At 47.6% G+C, this 24,488-nt stretch overlaps 3 protein-coding genes across 7 annotated transcripts; 2 read left to right on the top strand and 1 right to left on the bottom strand.

Moving 5' to 3' along the window:
- Positions 1-106: 106 nt before the first annotated feature.
- Positions 107-13,707, bottom strand: bicra (BRD4 interacting chromatin remodeling complex associated protein). 3 transcript variants are annotated; one of them, XM_084675082.1, is made up of 14 exons: positions 13,073-13,707; positions 11,210-11,255; positions 11,075-11,120; positions 10,453-10,518; positions 8,129-10,195; positions 7,780-7,965; positions 4,736-5,356; positions 4,441-4,603; positions 4,202-4,296; positions 3,646-3,695; positions 3,294-3,442; positions 3,071-3,165; positions 2,879-2,984; positions 107-2,429 (listed from the first exon to the last, which is right to left on the bottom strand). In XM_084675082.1, exons 1-14 carry the CDS (start codon positions 13,167-13,169, stop codon positions 673-675), a joined length of 5,544 nt encoding a protein of 1,847 aa, XP_084531208.1. In that variant the 5' UTR covers positions 13,170-13,707; the 3' UTR covers positions 107-672. The 3 variants fall into 3 exon arrangements, with proteins under 3 accessions (XP_084531208.1, XP_084531210.1, XP_084531209.1); XM_084675084.1 differs by lacking the exon at positions 7,780-7,965; XM_084675083.1 differs by lacking the exon at positions 10,453-10,518.
- napab (N-ethylmaleimide-sensitive factor attachment protein, alpha b) lies at positions 13,701-18,590 on the top strand. Of its 3 annotated transcripts, none has more exons than XM_084675087.1 (11): positions 13,701-13,919; positions 14,892-14,971; positions 15,749-15,865; positions 16,054-16,100; positions 16,237-16,314; positions 16,603-16,658; positions 16,751-16,835; positions 17,039-17,143; positions 17,229-17,297; positions 17,463-17,513; positions 17,616-18,590. In XM_084675087.1, exons 1-11 carry the CDS (start codon positions 13,822-13,824, stop codon positions 17,715-17,717), a joined length of 888 nt encoding a protein of 295 aa, XP_084531213.1. In that variant the 5' UTR covers positions 13,701-13,821; the 3' UTR covers positions 17,718-18,590. The 3 variants fall into 3 exon arrangements, with proteins under 3 accessions (XP_084531213.1, XP_084531216.1, XP_084531215.1); XM_084675090.1 differs by lacking the exon at positions 13,701-13,919 and adding an exon at positions 14,336-14,354; XM_084675089.1 differs by lacking the exon at positions 13,701-13,919 and adding an exon at positions 14,416-14,756.
- A 2,892-nt stretch (positions 18,591-21,482) lies between these two features.
- On the top strand, positions 21,483-24,246 carry b3gnt2l (UDP-GlcNAc:betaGal beta-1,3-N-acetylglucosaminyltransferase 2, like). The gene has a single exon (XM_084674194.1). The coding sequence runs from the start codon at positions 22,185-22,187 to the stop codon at positions 23,484-23,486; it is 1,302 nt and encodes a 433-aa protein (XP_084530320.1). The 5' UTR covers positions 21,483-22,184; the 3' UTR covers positions 23,487-24,246.
- The last annotated feature ends 242 nt before the right edge of the window (positions 24,247-24,488 follow it).

Here is a 24,488-nt window from a genome sequence, read left to right as displayed (position 1 = left end):
ATCTCTAAACCAGGTCAACTTCTCTTCCTCATTCTCTTTCTCCCTCCCTCTCTCTCCCCCCTCTCTGTCCCTCCCTCTCTCTCACCCTCCCTCCCTTTCTCCCCCTTCTCTCTCCCTCCCTCTCTCTCCCTCTCCTCCTGATCAAGGTAACCCAGAGGGCAGCTGGAACCTGTGAGCGATGCTGCGTGTTCTCAGCTCCTCTGTGGGCAGCTGAAGAACAAGAGACCGTGGAGGGTCGGGTGGACCGGCGCCAGAAACACATGACAGATGTCACATGACAGAGGAATGTAGATGAATGCAGGGAGAGAAAACAAAGAGCGAGAAACGAGTGGCTCTTGACAGTAATAACTTCCGACCAATTCATCTTGTTTCCTGACCGTAGAAGAGAAGAGCTCACAGTTGCAGCTTCAACATTCTGACTTACCACACAGACGATGCAGAACAGTTGCCTCGCCCCCCATCCCCACCCCACTCCCCCCAGCCCCAGCCCCAGCGAGAGTACTGAGTCAAGTAGTAAACGACAAAGAAATCTTTTTGGACAATTCAAATGGACAAACTAGGCCGACACAGCTCAGCAGAGCACAGTGATTCTGTTCAGAATGTCCCATCTGTGTGTCTGTGTGTCTGTGTGTGTGTGTGTGTGTGTCTGTCTGCCCTCAGGCTGAGGGGCTGTTATCTGCTGTGAGTCTGGGGCACCAGGCTGCCGTTGTGACCGCGACCGGTGGCCAGGGAGGCGGACGACGACGAGGAGGACGAGGGGGGGACTGAGGGTCTGTGGGACGAGGGCCCGGAGGCGCCTGGCCGCTGGTGGTGGTGGTGGGGCCGGGAGCTGCCCCCTTTACTGCCCTGACGGGCGGACGGCCCCTGCTGCAGGTTGAGGATGCTGTCGATGGCACTCTGCAGGTGGTCGGTCAGAGACTCGTCGGGCGGGCTGCCGCTGGAGAAGCTGGCGTTGTCCACGTCCATGTCGGGGGAATCGGACTTGCAGCGTTTGGCAGGAAGCGAAGAGTCCCTGGTGAAGGAGGACTCTGCCGGGGAGGGCGGCCCGGGGGCGTGCTGGTCCATCCGAAACGGCCCACCTTCCCTCTGTCTGTTTTTACTGCTGACCCTCTTGTACTTCCCCGCATCAGCACCGGGGTCCGCGTGCTTCGCCTCCCTCTCCTCCTCCTCCTCCTCCCTGTCGGAGCGCCGCTGAGGCTGCTGGGGGGCTTTGACGCCGCGGGCGGAGACGTGGCCCAGAGCGTCTACCGAGTTCCCCAGCCTCCCCCCCTCGAGGCCTGGCTCGGCGTGCGGGTGAGAGGCCTCTCTGGCCCCGCCTCTGTTCTCCAGCTTCACGCTGGCGATCACAGTCCTGTCCCAGGCCGAGGGGGAGGATGGCGTCTGGGTTTTGGGGGGAGAGGAGACAGGCCTGGGGTAGGGCAGGCTGTCACCCCCTCCCCCCGGTACGCCCGGACGGACGCGGGGGCTGATGTTCTCCCGGTAGGTCTTCCGCAGAGGCAGGCGACACGTGGTCTGGGGCGGGGTCGCCGTGGAGGCGGGGTTGCGTTTGACTCCGCTGACGTCGTGGTGCTCTAGAGTCCCGTTCATCTGAGCCATGGAGGGGGTGGAGGAGGACGTGGAGGAAGACCAGGGGTGGGAGGAGGAGGAGGAGGGGGGGCGGGCAGCACTCGGGGGAGCCTCGCCTCGCTGGGGAAGGTTGGATTGTGTGGTTTCTACAGAGGTCGTTGACGAGGAAGCAGCACTACAGGTTGGGGGAGGAGTCCTGATCACAGTAGTGATTGAGGGGGCTGCAGGGCTGGCCTTGGCTAGGGGCTGAGGTTGAGGCTGGGGCTGAGGCTGGGGCTGGGAATGGGGGTTGTGTTGGGGCTGAGTGTGGACCGGGTCCAAGGCGGTGTTGTGGACCACCTTGCTAAAGCCCGCCTCCTGTTTGATCTTCAGCTTCAAGCCGATTCGCCGGCGGGCCTCGTAGGTCTTGATGGGCGGTTTGCTAGTTCGCTGAGGGAGAGCGTCGTCGTCGTCGGCCAATCGAGAGGAGGAGTAGGACGACGAGGGAGGCGGGGCGCGGCTGAAGGATGAGCTCTGCCTGGCAGCCTCAGACGCCGGGGGTTTGACCCCTGGAGCAGGGGCCGGGGAGCAGCTACTGGACCAGGACACTGAGGCCCCCCCGCCAGCCTGCTTTATCACCAGCTTGGTAGAGGGGAAGTGGGATGGGGGCGGGGCAGGGGCGGGGGCTGGGGTCGTGCTGGGGGCAGGGGCGGGGGCAGGGGCGGGGACCGGGGGAGCAGGTGTTGGGGTAGATCCCGTGGGCACAGGAGGTGGCTCTGTTGCAGTAAATCTAGCCCTCCCAGAGCTGAGGCCAACAGGCAGGGGGGGCTGGGAGGACACGGCAGACGCACTCTCCAACATGCGCGAGTTGGCAACATACTCCTCTGGAGAGAGAGAGAGACGGAGAGAGAGGTACAGAGAGAGAGACAGAGAGAGAGGTACAGAGAGAGAGAGAGAGAGAGAGGTACAGAGAGAGAGAGGTACAGAGAAAGAGACAGAGAGAGACACAGACAGAGAGAGACGTACAGAGAGAGACAAAGAGAGACAGAGAGAGACACAGACAGAGAGACAGACAGAGAGAGACAGAGAGAGACAAAGAGAGACAGAGAGAGAGACACAGAGAGAGAGACAGAGACAGACAGAGAGAGACAGAGAGAAACATCATCATGAGGGGAGGGGTAGAACATTTGACTGCAGATCATTGCAGGTTCAAATCCCCCCCGTATATATTTCGCTTTGGATAAAAGCTTGCCAAGTTTGCTAAACGAAGGCGCCATATTCCAGGATGGAGAGTTTGTGAGTGTGTGCTTTCCCAGGGTGTAGGTGGAGGTACCTGGTCTGTCCTTGGCCAGAATCCGGTCCTGACCCAGGGCGATCTTCTCCTCCTGGATGAACATCCGGTCGATCATCACCATCTCTGCCGAGGGACCCAGCCTCTGCTGGTGTTCCAACAACAAGCAGGGGTTAAATACGCGTCACGGCCAGGTGGAACCAAGGCCGTGGAACTCGCAACTTGTAAACTTACTTTGGATTCCTCAAAGAGCAGGTGACGGTACTTGTCGATCATCGCCTGCGTTCGCTTCAGGAGTTGACTGGAGACGCTCTCAAACTCATCGTCCACTGGGGAGGAAGAGAGGGGAGGATGTGGTCAGACTTGGGTGTGTGTGTGTGTGTGTGTGGGGGGGGGGGGGGTGGGGGCAGTAGAGGCAGAGGGGGGCTGGGGAAGCAGGGGGGGGCTTGGGGGGTACCTCTGCGGTAGTCGTGGGGGGAGGACGCGGTGCCCTGGTAGAGGTGATAAGGCAGCAGTCTGTGCAGAGTGTCCTCAAAGGAGTGGAACGGAGCACTTTGGTCTGGATACAGAACGGACCCCTGCTGCTTCCTAAGCTGCTCCAGCATCCTGCACACACACGCACGCACACACACACGAGACAACCTTTTAAAACATGTCGATCGAACGGGGATTTACATCTCATTTGCGTTTGTCATTTTAGTCACGTCATACGAGAAACACAAACTATCACTAGGTCTGATAACCAAGGCCTTGCTCCAAAACGCAGGTCTAGAAGCTAACACACTAAACCCAGCTGAACCCAAACACACCTGGCTTCCTTGCTGGGCTCCATGCAGAAAGGCATCTTCAAAGTTGTCGTCTGTGACGAGAGGGAGAAAAAAGACAACATCAAGACCAGACTAAAGATCTCATCCACCGTGCCTGACCCCTGACCCCAGGCCTGCTCTGCACCCAGGCGTCCTGACTGTGACCTCACCTGGCTCTGGATGGGACCAGGGGCCAGTGGACGGAGCCGTCCCCAACACCTGAATCTGCATCTCAGCTTTCCCCAGACACACCCCTCCCACTGAGCTGACCCCTCCCACTGAGCTGACCCCTCCCACTGAGCTGACCCCTCCCACTGAGCTGACCCCTCCCACTGAGCAGACCCCTCCCACTGAGCTGACCCCTCCCACTGAGCAGACCCCTCCCACTGAGCTGACCCCTCCCACTGAGCAGACCCCTCCCACTGAGATGACCCCTCCCACTGAGCTGATCACGCCCACATTTGCCTGCACCAGGGCAGGATGGGGAATGGGGGGGGTCAGAGCTGTCATACTCTCTACATTCGATCCCACCGGGGGCTGCAGTGGTCGTGGTTCTCACCTGTACAGATTGTGTAAGGCTGGCTGGAGTAACCACCTGGTTAACCGTCCCACAGGGTCCTTGGGATCCTGAGAATACCTGCAGATCATTGGATGCTGAGGAGAGAAGTTGAAAACAGACGTTGAAGAGAGATTCTTTCAAAAAGAGAGTTAACAGGCAACCAAGAGCTGGTTACACTGACAAAAAAATTCTGAAGTACTCAATGTTTCAATTCAATGTTAAGAATGGTCATGTCTGACCTGTGATAGGGGTCTTGACGAGCACTGATGTCTGTTGCAAGAGTGGGGGGAGCTGGAGAGGTGTGCCTGCGCTGGCTGCTGATGTCACACCTGGAGCGACAGGCACATCCTGCTGGGAGCCAAACGGAAGCTGCTTGGCCTGCAGGAGAATGTTCTGCTGGACCTGGGAGGAAGGAGGAGGAGGAGGGTTCACAAACGCCCCCAGGCAGCCTCGCTCGGGGCGGTAAAGGACACCGAACTGGACACCCTTTCGCCAAGCGTGTGAGGGTGCTGTCTGAGGGGGGGCCGTTTTTACCTGGTGCAGCTTATCCAGCAGCTGCTTCTGCTGAGGCGTGGGCAGGGTGATGGTGGACAGCGTCTGGAGCTGAGCCGCTACCAGCTGCAAGTGGTGTTGCTGCTCGGCGTTCAGCCCCTGAAGAGGCACCTGGGCCTTCACCACCGTGCCGAGGGGAGGCGCCGTAAACTGGAACTGGGCCGGAGGAGCCTGGGGGGGTTTGGGGGAGCAGGAGGCGGGAGGCATGTCAGGCTGGAAGGGAGCGGGCTGCGAGGGCGGTCGAGCCTGGGGCTGCAGCTGGAGCTGGACCTGGATGTGAGCCGGCGGGGGGTGCTGTTGCTGGGGCTGAGGGGCCGGCTGGGGGGACCCGGGGAGCTGGTTGTGGACGATGAAGAGAGGGGGGAGGGAGGAGGGTGTGCAGGAGCGAGATGGAGTCTGGGCCTGGGGCTGAGACGGGGGGCGGGACTGCTGTTGCTGCTGGTGGTGGTGGTGCGGGGACTGGATGTGCTGACCCAGGGTGAGCGGGGAGTGGGAAGGCTGGGGGCTGTCTGCCAAGGGAGGGGGTGCTGTGTGCGTGGCAAGGGGCTGAGAGGGGGACATGCTCTGGATCCGCAGAGGCTGTGGGTGACCAGTGGGAGGAACCTGAAGACGTGGGATCCAAACAAACAAGGAGACCATCAGAGATATAGCAAGGCCTCCAATCCAGAAACACAAAAGTCAAACTAAATATTTGATCTGACACGTATTTACAGCAGAATAACAGGAGGCAAGAGGACTTCAAGCACAAAACCACACACACACATCTGCAAGCAGAAAGAGATTCAGTGACAAACAGTACTACATATAACACTAAAGCTGGCAAAATTGCCTGTGAATAGTGTAGCAAATCAGATTGAGGTCATCACAACCTTGAATTGCAAGTCATTTGAGATAAGGATAACAGCATAAAAACATCATTATAACTGTATTTGGATAATAATACAGTTGCTCCTGTGATTAGCGAAAGGAAAACAGAGGGAACCAGCAAGGGGCGGAGGTCAGCAGGTCTGGGATGTAGCTTGTGTGATGATTGAAGGGTTTAGGGGAGCAGGTCATAGCTAGTCGTTAGGGGGGGGGGAGGAGTGGGGGGGGGGTGAAAGCTTTGGATTGAGTTCAAAACAAGAGATCTAGGCTACTGTGCTAGAGGTAGGGTGTACCAGCTGGGGGTAGGGTGTACCAGCTGGGGGTAGGGTATAGTATACCAGGTGGGGGTAGGGTGTACCAGCTGGGGGTAGGGTAGAGTATACCAGGTGGGGGTAGGGTGTACCAGCTGGGGGTAGGGTAGAGAATACCAGCTGGGGTAGGGTAGAGAATACCAGCTGGGGGTAGGGTAGAGAATACCAGCTGGGGGTAGGGTAGAGTATACCAGGTGGGGGTAGGGTGTACCAGCTGGGGGTAGGGTAGAGAATACCAGCTGGGGTAGGGTAGAGAATACCAGCTGGGGGTAGGGTAGGTATACCAGCTGGGGGTAGGGTAGGTATACCAGCTGGGGGTAGGGTAGAGAATACCAGCTGGGGTAGGGTAGGTATACCAGCTGGGGGTAGGGTAGAGAATACCAGCTGGGGGTAGGGTAGAGAATACCAGCTGGGGGTAGGGTAGAGAATACCAGCTGGGGGTAGGGTAGGTATACCAGCTGGGGGTAGGGTAGAGAATACCAGCTGGGGTAGGGTAGAGAATACCAGCTGGGGGTAGGGTAGGTATACCAGCTGGGGGTAGGGTAGGTATACCAGCTGGGGGTAGGGTAGAGAATACCAGCTGGGGTAGGGTAGGTATACCAGCTGGGGGTAGGGTAGAGAATACCAGCTGGGGGTAGGGTAGAGAATACCAGCTGGGGGTAGGGTAGAGAATACCAGCTGGGGGTAGGGTAGGTATACCAGCTGGGGGTAGGGTAGAGAATACCAGCTGGGGGTAGGGTAGAGTATACCAGCTGGGGGTAGGGTAGAGTATACCAGCTGGGGGAAGGGTAGAGTATACCAGCTGGGGGAAGGGTAGGGTAGAGTATACCATCCTGGGTGTGCACAAGATGAAGGAGGGTCAGTGAGTTGACCAGATGTGCTCATGCAAAGAAAGATGTCAGAGAGACAGTGACAGGTAGAGTATTTAGGAGGATTATTCTAAAAGGCACAAGCATGAGTCACACCAACATGCTCACAGCCATAGATACCCACTCACTACATTTAGAGTCTGTTTAGCATCATGCACGTCAAAACAGTGAAACAGTGAGTAGGATCAAGCCAACGTGCAGAGACACACAGAGGCAAACAGCCAGACACGTTAATAATACCACAGTTGTACGTATGGACAAAGGACATGGCAATGGAAATGAGGCAGGATTTGGACACCATGCACCACCATCGTCAGTGTGGCAGAAAGAAGGAGAAGGATGAGAAGGAGGATGAGGAGAAGGGGGAGGAGAAGGAGGAGGAAGATGAGGAGAAGGAGGAGGAAGACGAGAAGGAGGAGGAAGACGAGAAGGAGGAAGATGAGGAGAAGGAAGATGAGGAGAAAGGGGAGGAGAAGGAAGATGAGAAGGAGGAGGAAGATGAGGAAAAGGAAGATGGAGAAGGGGGAGGAAGATGAGGAGAAGGGGGAGGAAGATGAGGAAAAGGAAGATGGAGAAGGGGGAGGAAGATGAGGAAAAGGGGGAGAAGGAGGAAAATGAGGAGGAAGATGAGGAGAAGGAGGAGGAAAATGAGGAGGAAGATGAGGAGAAGGAAGATGAGAAGGAAGATGAGGAGAAAGGGGAGGAGAAGGAAGATGAGAAGGAGGAGGAAGATGAGGAAAAGGAAGATGAGGAGAAGGGGGAGGAAGATGAGGAGAAGGGGGAGGAAGATGAGGAAAAGGGGGAGGAAGATGAGGAAAAGGGGGAGGACGATGAGGAGAAGGTAAGCAGACCAAGTAGTGGTGACTTTGGGAGAGAGAAGGCTCCAGGGACAGACAGCACCCTAACGCAGCGGCAACGACAGCGGCAGCAACAGGTGGGCGGGGCTTAGCATAAGGGGAAGGGGGGGGGGGCGCGTTTCTACCTGCTTTACCACTGTTGCCATGTGGGTGGGGCCAGGGGAGGGGCAGAGGCTGTGGCCCACCTGAGCCTCAGATACTAGGCCGTCATGGCCTGAGGGGGCCAGATCAGTGGTGCTGCTGCTGACGATAACAGACGCTGGTATGCCCACAGAGGGGGCGGAGTCATTCTCTGTTTGCTGGCGCTGGTCCTGACATGAGCAGAATTACCAACGCGGGGTGGGGGGGGGGGGTAAAATAGTAAACCAGAGAGGTCAGACCGGGACATCACTCCGTGCAAGTTATCGTTCTCTTTTTTTATTTGCCAACTGTTTCGCAGACAGTGTAAACAAGCAGCTGACGGAGCACACTGACCTGTTGCAGGAACATTTGCAGCGACTCTTGGCTCAGGATCATGCTTGAGCCCTGGGGGGTGAACAGCACCCTGCCTGGGCTGTGCTGGGCCTGGCCCAGCCCCATGGTGCTCACAGAGGACGTGGTGGACACGGACAAGGACGGAGAGGACGAGGGGACCGACACGGCCACAGACGAGGGAGCAGTCTGCATGGTGAGGATGGACGACTGCGTGTTGTGCTGGCCGGGGTGAGCAGCCTGCTCCGTGGTGCTCCCCAGCACGGTGACGCTCTCCCCGGGCTGGCCCTGGGCCACGACGGCCGCGCCGCCGCTGCTGCTGGGGACTCCCCCCGCCTGGGGCTGCAGGGCGGGCTGCAGGCTGACGGCCGGGCTCAGGCCCTCCACCTGGCTCAGCATGGCCAGGGAGTTCTGGATGGGCATGCCCTGGATAACAGTCTGGGCATGGCCCGTGACGGGGTGGGTCTGGGTCTGAGTTTGGGCTATCGTGACAGGCATCTGGAAGAGAGTGGGGTGACCCATCTGGCCGGGCTGCAGCTGGATGTGTCCAGAGAGGATGTGGGCGGCGCCAGGGTGCCCCTGCGAGGCTAATACCTGGCTCAGGTTGATGTTCTGGTTGGCAGCAAGGATCTGGTTGGCGATGAGCTGCCCTCCGGGGCCCTGGCTGGTGATGATGTGGCCACCATGGTGCTGGGTCAAAATCTGGCCCCCTGCCTGCAACTGAGGCAGCAGGAACTGATGGTTCTGACCCTGCAGAACCGTCTGGGAGGGAATAACGATGCTACCCGATTGATTCAACAAGTGCACACTGAGAGGCTTGCCTGACGTATGGGCTCCTTGCTGCTTGAACAGGGTCTGTTGGAACTGGGGGCCCTGAGACGCAGCCTGTGTGCTCAGGACAACATTAGAGCCTGGCTTGCCTGTCAGAAAGGCTACATTCTGAGCAGCGGAAACTGGGACTTGCTGGACCCCTAGAGCCTTGTTGGCTTCGTTTTGCAGGGGATGGGGCACTGGCTGCTGCTGCTGCTTGAAGATTTTGGGTTGGATGGCTCCCCCTTGGGGGGGTTTGGGTTGGATGGGGGTTGGAGTGCGTTGGATGATCTGCATGATTTGGCCTTGCGCTTGTGCCTGGGGTCCGAGCCCCGCGCTTAGAGGGGTATTGCCAAAGCCCACGAGGCCAGCAGGAGTCGTCATAGTGCTGCTGCTGCTGCTGCTGCTGGTGCTGCTGCTGACGCAGACAGCAGGTCCGTTTAAAGCAGGAGATCCCAGAGTGGCTTTGCCCCCTTGAATCAAAAGTCCCCCTCCGGAGCTCAGGACGGATCCTCCAAGCCCCGCCTGCGTCCCTGCGCCGGAAGCCTCGGGCCCCGGCTGGTGCAGCTGGTAGCCACCCATGGCTTTGGCCAGGATAGGCTGCCCAGACTGGTTTATAGTCATAACAGTGGGCTGACCCACTACTTGTATCTGTCCGATGCCCAAATGTCCAGACTGACTCCCATTAGGAAGAGCTTGGAGACTTGAAATCGGTTGAAGAGTTACATTTCCAAGGCCTACTTGCTGCATGAAGGGCTGAACACTTATAGCCTTGTTCATGACCTGGGACTGGAGCTGTAGGCCCTGATGAGCCAGAACTGATCCCAGCATGTCAGCCGCAGCATTGGGAGGTGTGGCAGTGGTACTAGGGCCTGGCCCCGGGAAGATCGTTGTTGCTCCCCCGACACCCACTCCTATTCCTACACCGACTGCAGTGCCCCCAGCCCCAGACAGGCTGGCGTCCGGTAGAGTCTGGACCACCTGTGCCAGGCCCGGTATGCCAAAGGATCCCAGGTCCAGCTCGGCCTCGGCCTCCTGCAGGCTCTGCTCTGTGATATTGGCCTCCGCCAGGCTCTGCTGCAGGATGTCACACGGCTCGTGATTGGTCCCGATGCCGTTGCTCCCGCCTTCCCCGCCACCCGGAGAGCCGCCCAGGATGTCATCGTCCTCCAGGAAGTCCAGGTCCACGCTGACTCTGGGCAGGCCTGGCGGCTCGCTGACGGACAGCTGGACGGCCGGCTGGATCTCGGGAACATGGTCCTAGGGGACAAGAGAGTCAAATTGAAGCCCGCTGACGGTGAGTAGTGAAGATGGCGTGTGGGATGAAGAGGAATGGAGCTGCTGGAGACAGAAAGATGTTGACAAAGCAGGCCCCTTGACCTTCCCGGGGTCACACCGGGGTCAACTGGAGTTTGAAGACGGTGGATGTATGTTATTGGGTGGGCAGGCGGGGGGTGGGAGGGGGAGACGCATGCTACACATATGGAGGAGACAGAAGGATGGGGGATGTTACTCACCCCAGCAGTGGAGAAGAACGAGCTTGAGGGGTCACTTGAGCCATCCAAAAGGTCATCAGTGTCCAGCTACAGACAGACACAGCCAGGGTAGGACAGACAGACACAGCCAGGATAGGACAGACAGGACACCACAGACAGCCGGGCAGGAGGGGAAACGCCACAAGGACAAGACAGAGGGGAATGCAGACAGGCCATCAAACAGAGAACAGCAGAAAGGACAGCGCAGACCCAACGATCAACCAAAGATCCAAGACAAAGACACCCAAGTGAAAGTCAAAAGTATAAAAAGGAGCAGAAGACAAAAGGATAGTCCGAAAACAAATATTGCAAGCATTAGATTAGTTTCTGTCCTTTTGTGTATTAATACAAGGGGGAAACGGGGGGATGAATAGAGTGCAATCAAACAGCACAGACACCCATAAGCAGAGGATTGAGAGAAGAAAACATGTATCCTGGGAGGGGAGGGGGGGGGTAAAGGGATGTGCTATGTGGCCTGTGTGCGCCGTGTTGTCACTCAGACAGATATTAAAAATATCCATCCTACCGTTTACCCGGTTTGGCGGGTACAGTTCCAGCCCCGCATAAATCAAAAGCATTTGAAGACCTAGCAGAGGATACTCACATGCGTCTCTGATCCATGAAGAAAGTCGTTGAGTGCTTGAGGGTCACTGTGGGAGAGGGACATCAGTAAGGATTGGTCCAACGTTGTATCACACATGAACACAACCAATGCATGTCTGGTGGGACACAAACTTACCAAATTACATCTAGCAGGCACCTGCCGTCTTCATCATCCATGTCAACTGTAAAACATGACAGACGAAAAGACAGTGTTTATAATAGCACAAATAAGATGGACTTAGCAGGGCTAAACCTCGTTCACACCCACAAAGTCAGGTATGTTGTTACAAACTTGACCTCAGCCAAGACTGAGGCAGAAGTGAGAGAGGAGAGACATTATTCTTTCCAGGTTTAGCCTAAATCCCTTAATGTGTCTGACTTAAAGCATGACAGACAGGAAATAAATTTACCTCAACACTAATACTAAAGTAACAAATGTAAGTATATTGCTCACATTCTGCAACAGATTGATGGGATGTTGGAAGTGCATTGCTTAAAGGTGAAATGAGTTCCATCATAAGTGATGAGTATAAGTTAACAGTCCTGAGAACTCAATGGGATATTTTCTGTCAAGGTTTAGTCTAAATTCCTTAATCTAGATTTTTGAGTAGATACTTTTGAAGTAATGTCTTTCAGAGGTTTGCTATCCAACAAAATAAGAGAAACAGAAACCGTTTCCAACAGTCTACCAAAAGCCATTTCTGACGAATACCCATGTTTCACCGAATTCTCCTCATTTCCAACTCTACAATAAAATAGTTCAGCAGTCAAAAAAACAGAGTAAAACGGCTCGTTATCAAGCAAAATCATCACGAAAATAAAACAACAGTTTGGAAAAAGATAAGTGAATTAAGAACATAGTACAGTCAGCATCCAATCAACAGCAAACTGAATCTGAACCCTAAGTGATCAGCTGGCTAAATATAGTATGAAATAGTACACATTACGCTGTATATTGGTGGTGTGTACTCAGACAATAAAGAGCTGCTGCAATCCCGCATTTTTAAACACTACATTATGAATACCCAATCATTACATATACCTATGGCAATACAATTTTGATTAATCAAGAGTGTAACACAACAGAACGTGAAAACGCGGGGTTTTGACCCATGGACTATTTTTGTTGTCTGTGTGACTAGCTAGCTTTATTACCAGCCCATACCAACCAACCAAAACAAGATGCGTAGCAAACCTCTTTTAAGAATAAAGTGGGCTTAAAACATGAGCACTCGGCGCTCCGACACCTCATCCGATTGTATCCCAAATTGCCGCTCTTACGAAGGCAACGTTCGTAGCCATTACATTGCAATGAAGAAGTGCTGCGCAGGATATGAATGGAGGGATACTGCGAAGCGACTAGAGCTAACCAGCTAGCATTGCATAGAGCTTATAATATATCAAGATCATAGCCATACTCCACGCCAGCTAATGTTTTGCAGTTTACCGCTTCACTCTAAAATTGTGTGTATTCATCTCACAATTCGATATCCGCTAATCATCCTTGTTTTTGGAGCGGTTCGATATAACCAGCTTGATAGTCTTCAATTACGTTAGCTAACGGTAGCTAACTAGCAAGCTAGCTTTGGTTAGCTAAGGAGTCTTGCTTACGGACTATCAACATTTTGTGTTGATTCAGACGCAGCCAATACATCTGACATTCAACACATATCATGACCCGATAGGGTTTATCAAAACATTTGCATTGCACGCTTGCATTTAAGCAGAATTTACAACGGGCAGCAATATGCTTGCTTTAAATGCAATTGCGTAGCTATCTTTGCAAGCAAAATATGAGTTAATGTTGGAATACTCTTGGATCAGGGGGGTATGCTTGGGAATTCGTTGGAAAATGAGTATGTTTTCCTGAGCGTGCAGGACTACAGCATTTGACCCTGGAAGATGCAAGGTTTGGCATCTGCCTGCAGTATGCAAATGTTACAGCTTTATTATAGTTATTCTGATTAATAGAGAAATTGCTACATTGTAGCAAACTCACCCGAGACGATTGAGGTGCAGGCAGCGCGGGGTCTCCAGGACAGCCTCGCACGGGCTTCCATACAGGACCCAACTACAGGCAGGAAACTGAGGACCATTGCATTTGCCTGACCAAAAATATTGACAGAGTGTTTCCATATCTCGTTGCAATAAGTCTAAGAAGACTCTTTCGTCGGTTATACTGTGTTTGGCCTGATGACTAGGATTATCCATTATCGATGTACTTTCCCTAACTACATTTGTTTCGACTTTCAAAGTGGCTCAGTCAATTCAACTCACATCCTTCCGCAGATTAATTATATTCACAAAGTTACTGCAATGAATTTAGCTTTGGATTCAATTGGTTTATTTCAAGTTTGGAAAGAGTCGACTTCCAACTTATAAATACTGATTTGGACCAATATTGATCAACCACTTAACTTACTATACATCAACTTAATTTCAACATATACCATTCTCATGCTTTTTACTGACATCTACCGGTGATCGAAAACTTAAAAATATAAGGAATATAAATATTCTGAAATATCCGATACTAATATCCACGATAGAGCCATCTGATCCACGCTTTACAAATGTATCACTAAAACAACAGGCAGTAGGTCCGTCAAATTCGTCATATCCCACCCCACGTGACATAGGTGATGCCAACAGTACAGTGAGTGCATCAGTTGATACTTTTTTGGGGGAGATTCCCAGATACCCGCTTGTTATCACTGTAAAATCATCTTTGAAATACAGTATACCACAATGGATAACTCTGGAAAAGAAAAAGAAGCATTGGTTCTAATGGCTGAAGCTGAAAAGAAAGTTAAATCTTCCCAGTCGTTTTTTGGGGGGCTTTTTGGGTAAGCGTTCCATTTCTTGCTAGCTAACTAGCTTTCTTTAGACAGTAGGCTAATCAACGTTATCGAACTTGCTGTCGCCAGCTAAGGAAGGTGGAGAGCTACTTAACTTATAGACTATACAATTACAGAGGAACTAATTGACATGAATGTGTTATTACATCAGTGTTAAAAATATGTAGGGTTTAGCAAATTGTTGGATTTGTGCAACTGCTACCCTCGTTAGCATGATAGTCATTAGGTTTGAGTGTTTTCGTATAGGGTTCCAGGGCCGCCCGGTGTCGTGATGAGGTAATGCGTTGTTGACAAAGACTCATATGCCATCAAAGTTTCAGGTTCCGATGACCTGGGTGTTGACTAGCCATTGCCCTTTTAATACACAAAACGAGGTGTCGTATTAGCTAGCTTCACACACTTGTTAGCTTTAAGTATTGGCTAGTAAGTAGAATTAGCATACTTGTGTTTTGTCCTGCAGTTTTTGTACACTACTGTAACAACTAGCCAGCCTGTTAAGATGATTTCTCGAAAGGTGTCTTTTGTTTGTTTTTCCTCGATACTTAACTTACAGTTTAAGTTGCTTACTTACTTTCAGGCTAAACCTGTTATACGGATCCTAAGTCGAGTCTACAGTAGGCTAGCTACAGTAGTTGTGTCAAAACACGATTTCGAAATCTTTCACCATCTTATTTATGCCGTAGTTTTGATGACCCAGCAGTCGGGTAGCTAAAAAAAAGCTCAAGTGTAAATCACTGTCTTAGTGAATAAAATATCTGTCAGTATAACAAAACTGAAATAGAAAAAAGTAAACTATACATCTTGAAGACAACGCACTAACTCGCAGTAATGATCTTATTTTTGTTCACAAAATTATTTTTTGTTATTTTAGGAATAATTTTGCAACCATTTTTAGTGCACGAGTGTACTACGTTGAGTAGACCAAGGTCTATTTGATTTCTCCTGTTATTGTTATTTTAGAGGCTCCTCGAAAATGGAGGAGGCGTGTGACCTATATGCAAGGGCCGCAAATATGTTCAAGATGGCCAAGAATTGGTGTGGTAAGAAATTATGTAGCCAAATGTTTGATAAAGTTTCTTGCATTTTACATGCTGTATTTACATGTATTCACTTAGAAGTAGGGGTGTAACAATATATCGTGGAACGATATATCGCAATACAAAATGTTTACAATATGTATCGTAGTGTAATGGCAATATTTTTACAATATGACGTCCGTTTGATCCCTCCGTGACCTACTCTGCACCTGCGTCATGCGTGTATTCACAGAAATTGCTTGAACTGGGTTAACTAAATTGTATGTACAACAAAGAAAATTATTGAAAATGTTTTGGAAATAAATCTGTTAATTGAATTTCTAAGAGTGGGAGGAAAAATCGATTCACATTTGAATTGTGATTCAGTCTTCTAGCGATTCACATCAATTCACAAATGTAAAAAAATAAAAATAAATTTATGTTATTATTTAGTTATTTATTTTATTAAAACATTTCTTTTGATTAGAAATCGCAAAAAAAAGTGAATACATTTTTAATGATCCCAAGAATCGTATCGTGAGGTACCAAAAGATTCCCACCCCAACGAATTTCAGTTTAATTGAAAGTTTTGTTCAAAATATCGTGACACGTATTGTATTGGACACCGAGTATTGTGATGCGTATCGAATCGTGAGCTGATTGTATCGTTACACCCCTACTTAGAAGCCACTTTTATCCCAAGTAGTGTACGGAGGGGGGGGGGGGGACGGGGACAGAACAACTCACATTTGTTATTATCAAAATGTTTTTTTCTTTTTTGGTTGGAAATGTGTGTTTCAGCTGCAGGAAATGCATTTTCTCAGGCTGCCCTCCTTCATCTGCAAATGCAAAGCAAACATGATGCAGCTAGTAACTTCATTGATGCTGGGAATTCTTTCAAAAAGGCAGATCCACAAGGTATTACTCTTGCTCACAAAGTTATATCACTTTTAGTTGTCCAAGCAAAACCAGTACATCCTTTTAGTCCATGCCAATTTATTTTGGGAGTTTACTATTTCTTATATGGTGAATCACACCATACCTGTAATTCTATTACTTTTTCCCTAACTGACTTCTTTTCTATAACTTTTCTCTCTCTCTCGTAGAGGCCATAAACTGTCTAAACCGGGCTATTGAGATATACACAGACATGGTGAGATTCTCCACATTTGAGTAAACACTATTGCACTTGTGTAATGCACAGTGGTTTGGGTTACTTTAAATCACATTAATGTTGTTCTTACAATGCACGTTCTGTCAATTTTGAGTTTCTCTCCTTATATTTTTAGGGAAGGTTCACAATTGCTGCAAAACATCACATCACCATCGCCGAAGTTTATGAGACTGAACTGGTGGACATTGACAAGGTCAGAGAAAAATGTAGCTGATGCCTTTTTTTCCCACATATTATTAAGATATATCTCAGTCACATGCATCATAATCACCCTCTCTTCATGTCTATAGTAAGTTGCTGACTCCAAATCTGATTTAACCCCACATATGTCTGTCAGACTGAGTGGTTGATATGTTCCCTGCTAACCAAATCTCTCTCTCTCTCTCTCTCTCCCTCTCTCTCTCTCTCCCTCTCTCTCCCTCTATCTATCTATCTATCTCTCTCTCTTTCTCTTTCTTTCTGTATGTCTCTCTCTTGGCAGGCCATTGCTCACTATGAACAGGCAGCAGACTATTACAAAGGAGAGGAATCCATTAGGTAGGCATAAGACATATAGAGACACATTAGTCTTTGACTGTCTGTTGTGAATGAGTGTACTAAAGTATGTGTCTTTTTACCTGGCCTGTCAGCTCAGCTAACAAGTGCCTTCTCAAAGTGGCAACCTATGCAGCTCAGCTGGAGCAGTACCCGAAAGCTATCGAGATCTATGAGCAGGTGAACACTCATATTCATTCATGTGGCAATAGATATTTGGATAATTCATTAATAAACCAAGATATCAAGATAGAGGACGTTATTGTTTGTGTGATTCAGTTTTATAACAAACAAGTAGATGTAACCTTCAATGCAAGGGAGTGATGTGTCATACAAGGTAGTGCTGCAGACATGTTTTTATGTGAAATGTTTTTTTTTTGTAGATTGGAACCTATGCAATGGACAGCACCCTTCTGAAGTACAGTGCAAAGGATTACTTCTTCAAGGCAGCGCTCTGTCACTTCTGTGTGGATATGCTGAATGCCAAAGTAAGTCCTTCCCACTATGACTTCCGTCTGAATCCGAACGGCCAATTGAGGGTTTCTGCTGAAACGTCTTTACTTTTCCTCCTAGCTTGCTTTGCAAAAGTATGAAGAAATGTTTCCCGCCTTTTCCGATTCTCGAGAATACAAACTGCTAAAGGTTAGTGTCTGTGTTAACATCTGTCGTTGAATGAGGTGCTTGGTTTTTATTATAGAGTATATTAAAATATGTTGTATACCACTGTATATGTAACAAAAATAAGTTGTGTATATATATTACAAAATATTTATGGATGTACAACTTTTTCGTCTTTTCTCGTACCAGAAACTTTTAGATGCGTATGAGGAACAGAACGTGGAAGCGTATACTGATTCAGTAAGGGAAACTTGCCTCTACAGTATGCAATACAATAGCTTTCAAAAAGAAAAAGTGAAATCAGATATTTTAGTAATATTTTCCTTTCTGCCTATGACACAGGTAAAGGAATATGACACTATTTCACGGTTGGACCAGTGGCTCACTACTATGCTTCTCCGTATCAAGAAAACCATACAGGACGACGAGAGCGACCTTCGTTAATGTCTCACAAAAGTCTGTTTTTTCTGCTCCTGCCTCCCTACTTTATTGTGCCTTTTCAACAGAGAGCATTTTTGCCTCTGATATATCCTCATATTCTTCATCAACTACAGCTCTGGAAAAAATTAAGAGTCCGCTGCACTTTTTTTCTTTCTTAAAAAATTAATAAATAAAATAAGTTCAGAAGGACAATTTTGAGTGAGGAACAGAAGGGTACAATTTGCAGTGCCCTCTTAAAGTTTACCATTCTGTTTTTAAAAGGAAAGACCAAGGTGTGGCAGTCTCTTAATTACAAGAAATGTATGTGTTGATTACACAATATTGTGCCTCCAACCAAAAAGTGTTTCATCACACAGCTACTCTGTTTGGCCCAGCAACTACCATTAGCAATATGTGTGGTCATTTCCTGTTGATGAACACCCTCCTTGGGTGTATTTGTAGATATAAATATGACAACAGTGAACTCAGCCAATAATGGAGTGCCTTGGACTACCCCCTTCAGAAGAGTAACACCTGTCATGAGTGTCTTATGTGTTTCTACAGGAAGTACTACAGGAAGTACCTTTGTACTCGACCGTTAGGAATGATGGACTGCTAGGCCTAGTTTTGATGATTTGAAAATGCTTATTTTCCTGCGTGAGATAGTTGCAATCTTTTATAGTTAAATAAGTAAACACGTGTACAGCTGTTATCATTCCTGTTTTATCAGATCACTGTGTTGTATCAGCGGGGTGAAAGAAACTATGTATTAATATCATACAAACTGGGCGTTAAGATTTTATTTGATATTCACAAAGCGGCCTTGGAAAAGCAAATCTCTTATTATTGTTATGATGTTGATTATGTGTGTGATCATATTAAATGTGTTTAACGTTTCAGGCTATTCTTCCTAATGCTGACATGATTGCATCCTATGTTAACAAACAGGGTTTTTAGAACAAATGAATATTGCCGCATTTCTTTATTCAATTGCTATTTGAAGTGCTATTTTTAAATGATACTTTTTCTCTCTGATAACTGAATCTTATATAAACTTCATTGACTAAAGATACCAGGCAATATGTTAAAAAACGTCTGATTTATTTTGAGCTGTTGGTGTAAAGATGGACAACCAATTTCCGTCACTACAGTGATCTATACCCTCCAATCCCTTACTATTAGGCCAATCACGAAAGGGTTTGAAACTAGTCAAATTGCGAATCCGAATTTGAAGATTTCATTAAACGCCTTCTTATTTATTATGTTTTTGACCACTTTGAGTTTGACATTCAAATATGTATCAGGTATCCTATAATTTTGGGATTCAATCATATCCCAAGTACGACCCTGTAGAGTAGACAAAGGAAGACCAGTCAATGACCGTAGAATACTCATTGGCGATGAACCCTACAGATGAGAAGGCCTCTCTAGGATGAATACGTATTTTGCCAAATACACGCAGTAGTAGACTAAACCAACAGCAACAATCACTGTAATCAAATTCCGTCTCTCAATTGGTCGCATGCTCAAATAGCCTACGCTTCGACACAATATGCAGTCAGTGCATAGCCTGACGTTGTCTTACTCATAATTCTAGTCAGAATATGAGTCTGAGAACTCTCCGTTGGGCTTTGACTACGGGGAGTGTTTCAAACGAGGCTAGAAAACAAATGCCTCTTCGCTCAATTGGATAGACCTACAACCAATCAGAGCAACGTAATATGTTGTTTGTTCAAAACGAATTCAACTTAAGCGCTCTTTTGTGACGTGGGTGATTAAGTTACTGTTGATCATCTGTCCATCATTGTATAAAGCCCGCCCTGGCAATTTCATTGGTACGCCCAGATTCTGGTTTTCTGTAGTTGTTCCCCAATACAAGACCCTCCAGACCCAACTTCCCGACCACATTTTTTTGTGGGCGGGGAGAAGTTGGGCTGGCAGCCAGGCTAGTCAGTGCATGGAGTGCTGGTCGAGCAGTGTTGCACATAAATCATCCTGAAAATACTTGGTCAACAAACCTGACATAAAGGCAGATTATAGGCTACAATTGTTTTGAATATTTTTATACCAAACAAATGTAGAAGTGTGGGTCATTTACAGATTTTATAGGGTATTTCACTCTCCGAATAGGGTATGTAATACTGGTTGGGCTGAAAATGGCCCGGATGCTGTTCTATGCGCCTTAATGCACCCTGAAATAGCAAATTTTGGGGCGTGACAAAGGTACAGACAAGAGCCAAAAAATTTGGAGCCACAACAACGGAGCTGTTCGGGGCCTAGTGCTAGATGGTATCTATATGCCGCTGGCGCCCTCTGCTGACTGTTATGTGTAAGTGATTCAAACGAGTACGATAATAAAGTGTTCACACGTGAGCGTGCAGGCTTATGCATGCAGCATGAGTAGATCACTTTTAGCTGACCAATTTAAACAGGATAGCCTAGGGGTATTTTACACAAACATCTTACATTAGGATGGATCATAGGCGATTGCGTCAAAAAGTAGCTTTACGTGTTTAAAACGCGATTGATTAGTTTATTAATTGACTTGGCTGCACCTTGCCGTGGCCCCACCTGTGATCTGTGTGGGCATGTTCATTGAGCCACTCCTCCAAACAGATTTGTACCCCATGTTATAGTGACTCGTCTTTTTAAACTTCCTGTGGGTAGACTTGGCAATGCGCTTGTCGCTTTATTTGGAATGTAATTTTATAAAATGTTTGCTGGGTGAGGATTGTCTATAGCCTACATCAACGCAGAAAAATTCGGCAAGTATGCTATGCTATTGGCTGTTCATTTGGTTGCGTAATTAAATGTCGGCTAATCTTACAGTTGGATTGGAGTGAAAGCACCAAACAATTATTAATGCGTATTGGGATACGTTTACTGCGTCTCGACTGTGATTTAGTTCATAAATGTAGGCCTACACATTCGAGATGTTTGTCGAGAAGAACTTAAGCTAATCTTTTATATAGCCTAATTCACATTTTTATTATTAGGACTACAAGCTACAGCTTTTGTATAGACTACAGTAGTCTACACTGTAACTTTCAACTTAAAAGAACAATACTACATTCATAAAGTCCGAGTTTAAATGTATTTGTTGGTCGATCAAGGTGAAGTTTTAATAACTATCACTTTAGGGGATTATTATTATTATTATTATTATATTTTTCATTCATTTTCTTTTTTTTTTTGGGGGGGGGGGCATATTTTAAGATTGTGGCGCAAATTGTAGCTGTGTTTCTCACCACCTTCGAATAATATTAAATGATCATGGAAATCAACAAAAACACAGCGACTTAAACGCACAGGCAGTTCACAAAAAGCTATTCTAGGTAAATGTAACCATGGGTATACATTTACGCATATATTTGTGGTTATATTATAAATTAATCGGTAGTCTACACATAATATAAAACGCGTAATTAAAGGAATTCAGTATAGTTTTAGTTGTAATAAATTGTTAACATTTTAAATTCGAAGCATTGCACGTGTGTGCTTCTTTTTCCCAAGTAGGCTTCGTTGACAGTGACCTCTTGGGAATGCTAATTTAGGCTACTGTGTGGTTAATTAATCTCAGAGGACAACGAATAGATCCTTATAAGAGAAACGCAATGCTGTTCACCACCCTTGGAAACTCATAACTAAGCTACATATATTGGTAGTCACGCTTGTTGACATTGTTTAAAATAATGTGGGAAATTGTATATCGAATACATCTCTTAGGTGTAGCTTACACGTAGGACAGACATCTACCCCTACGCGTGTTAAAGCGCGTCTAATAGGCAAACGAGATTGGGATAGTCTTGCCTAAACTCCCAGAGATTCAATTGGGCCGTTGCCGTGTTTACTTCATCAAAGCAATTAATTTCTTGTTAGCTATAATATTACAATAGTCGTTTTTCTGTTTGTTATTGAAATACATGACAACATTTTCAGTTTATCCGAAACGCATAAGCCCAGGCTATATCAAAATGGCCTAGATGGCATTGTAGCAACTCATGGCCTTCTTGATATGATGACAATCATGTGGTGGATTGAGGAAATACAAAATCAGGAAGCTGTGCAATGTTTCTGTAGCTTGATGTATTCTTTTGCAGACCTATATCCAAAGCCACGAACAAGGTTTGGACCTGCAACTTCTTGATCTGCAGTCAATGCCTAAACCACTAAACGAAACCCCCACTCTCTTGCTTCATGAGTCAACGACTTTTAGATGAGGAAAAAATCTTTGTGTAATGCGGGCTGCAGTTCAAATGAGTTTAAGACATTTTATATGGATATCTCATAGTCATGCTATCACCCATCTTCAACAAATTACTTTTTGTGAGATCACAGGGAAATGCTCTTTCTCTCTTATAGGCACTTCAGAAAAAAGGACCACAGGAAGTGGTGTACATTTCCCCGAAGGGTATCCAGAAGCAGTTGTATTTGTACTTTTCTGATGAGCAGTTTTATCTGCTGATCTACACCTAGTTCCTCTTTTCAAGAATGAGGCCTAGGATGAAACGCCATGGTGCCGTTGTAGCTATGGTGGTCCTCATCAGCTTTGTCTACTACTTCTCATACCACTATCCTGAGGTGACTCTGGACCACATGCCTATAAAAGAGGCCTCTGTCATTCCCACCACAGAGGAGAATGACATTGCCACACCCATGCACCAGTTGGAAAGGGACACCCAAAAAACGGTCTTTGTTTCAACAACTTCTGTCCCCGATGTAGTGCCTCTGTTGGTCTCAGACAGCTTCAGGAAGGCAGTTGTTCAGAACACGGCCTTCTGGAACCGTAAATTGATGTCCTTCATAAAGCAGCTCGACAAGGGGGATTTCTCACCAGAGAAACCCAAACTCAGTTGGTCGAATTGTATAGAAACAAATGAAGAACTGCTGAAAACAAACATGCACGACTTTGGCACTTATCCAAATCTGCACAAAGACTTCTTGTACGGCATGGACTGCCGAGTTCCAGACATGATGATCAATCAGCCAGACAAGTGCAGTGGCGGTAAGGAGAAAGTGGACGACCTCCTCATACTTTTCGCCATCAAATCCGCACCACAGAACTTTGAGCAAAGACAGGTGGTGAGGCAGACGTGGGGGCAGGAGGGCAGGTATGAAGGTGGGGTGAGGCTTCGCACCGTGTTCATCCTGGGCTCCTCTGCCCGGGACGATCCTGACATCGGGCAGCTGATATCGTTTGAGGCGAATCACTTCCGAGATTTGCTCCAATGGGATTTTCACGAGTCCTTTTTCAATTTGACCCTCAAAGAGCATGTGTTTTACAGGTGGGCCATGGAACACTGTCTGGGAGTTTCCTTTGTTTTTCAAGGGGATGATGACGTGTTTGTCAATAGACAAGCTGTTTTTCGCTACTTGAAGTCTTTGTCGCCTGAACAGACCTCCAAGCTCTACGTTGGGCAGATTATTAACTCAGCCACTCCCTTACGCGATCCTCAAAGCAAGTACTACATACCTTTGTCTTTTTTCGATGGACCCTACCCTCCCTACGCCGGAGGTGGAGGGTTTCTCTTCTCAGGAAGCCTGATCCAGCCCCTTTACAGCATCTCGCAGCTGATCCCTCTGTTCCCTATCGATGATGTCTACACCGGCATGTGTTTCCAGGCCATTGGGATCACGCCAACGGAGCACGAAGGCTTCAAGACTTTTGACATTCAGGAGCACAATAGGGATAATCTGTGTATCCACAAGAACCTGCTTCTGGTACACAAGCGTTCTCCACAGCAGATGATGAAGCTGTGGAGGGGCGTAAACAGCCCTCTGCTAACATGCTGAAGTAACCCGGGGATACAGACCTCATTTTTGTATGAACCAATTAGGAATCAATATATATGTAGTTTAATAAAAAATACTATTTTTTTCCCCGTTAACCATGGACAGTGATTAACATTGGGTTACTCTGCTGGGCTATGACGTTTTGGAAAAATGTTTCCTCAGCTATTTTCTTGGGGCTTATATATACTGCTTTGACATCTAGTGAATCCAGGGAATATGAAATGTGAAGTGACAGGATTTTGAAACAAAAGGAATCTACTGCTTTGACATCTAGTGAATCCAGGGAATATGAAATGTGAAGTGACAGGATTTTGAAACAAAAGGGATGTACTTTTTTGAATAAAATGCATTGAATAACAAATATTTGCTTTTAACCAATGTTTCACCAGTAACAAAATCCTGTATTGTGGCAGGGGCAAATACACATGAATGAATAGCATGTAATAACCATTAACTTTGTGGGCTTAGCTACAGTACAATGTTTGTCAAACTTTGGTTTTTGTTTAATTAAGCCATAAAAAAAAAAAAAATATGTACAGTATGGTCTGTCAATATTTAGAGTGTAGTTTATTGTAGGACACCCAGCTGTAGAAAAGGGGATGAGTATAGCTCAGTGGTTAGAGTCAAGGCCAAATCCCCCCGTTACTTTTGATTGTCTAAATGACCAATATAGTTCAGATTGATACAAGAAGTATAGATTTTTTTTCTTCCACATTTGGAAAACATGTCTTGAAAGTAAAACTTCAGTTTCTTTTTGTCATGGAATGGTATTTTATTCATGTTTTCAGATGAGCTCAATCTAAAAGCTATCACAAAACAAACATGCTTAACTTGACAGGTTTTGTACTGGTGTGCAATTGCCTCATGTTGTTCAAAGAGTTGACTGAGAAATGGCACACAAAGTTACATTGCTGTGCATATATCAAACCATAGAATGAGAAAAGACTATCATACAGAAACTCTTGTAACACCTCAAACAAATGGCAAATACCACAATCACTG

The sequence above is a fragment of the Hypomesus nipponensis genome, chromosome 15 (assembly GCF_054491055.1).
Source record: "Hypomesus nipponensis isolate SF chromosome 15, ASM5449105v1, whole genome shotgun sequence".
In the NCBI taxonomy this organism is placed as follows: domain Eukaryota; kingdom Metazoa; phylum Chordata; class Actinopteri; order Osmeriformes; family Osmeridae; genus Hypomesus; species Hypomesus nipponensis.
This window is presented reverse-complemented; position numbering and strand designations above follow the sequence as displayed.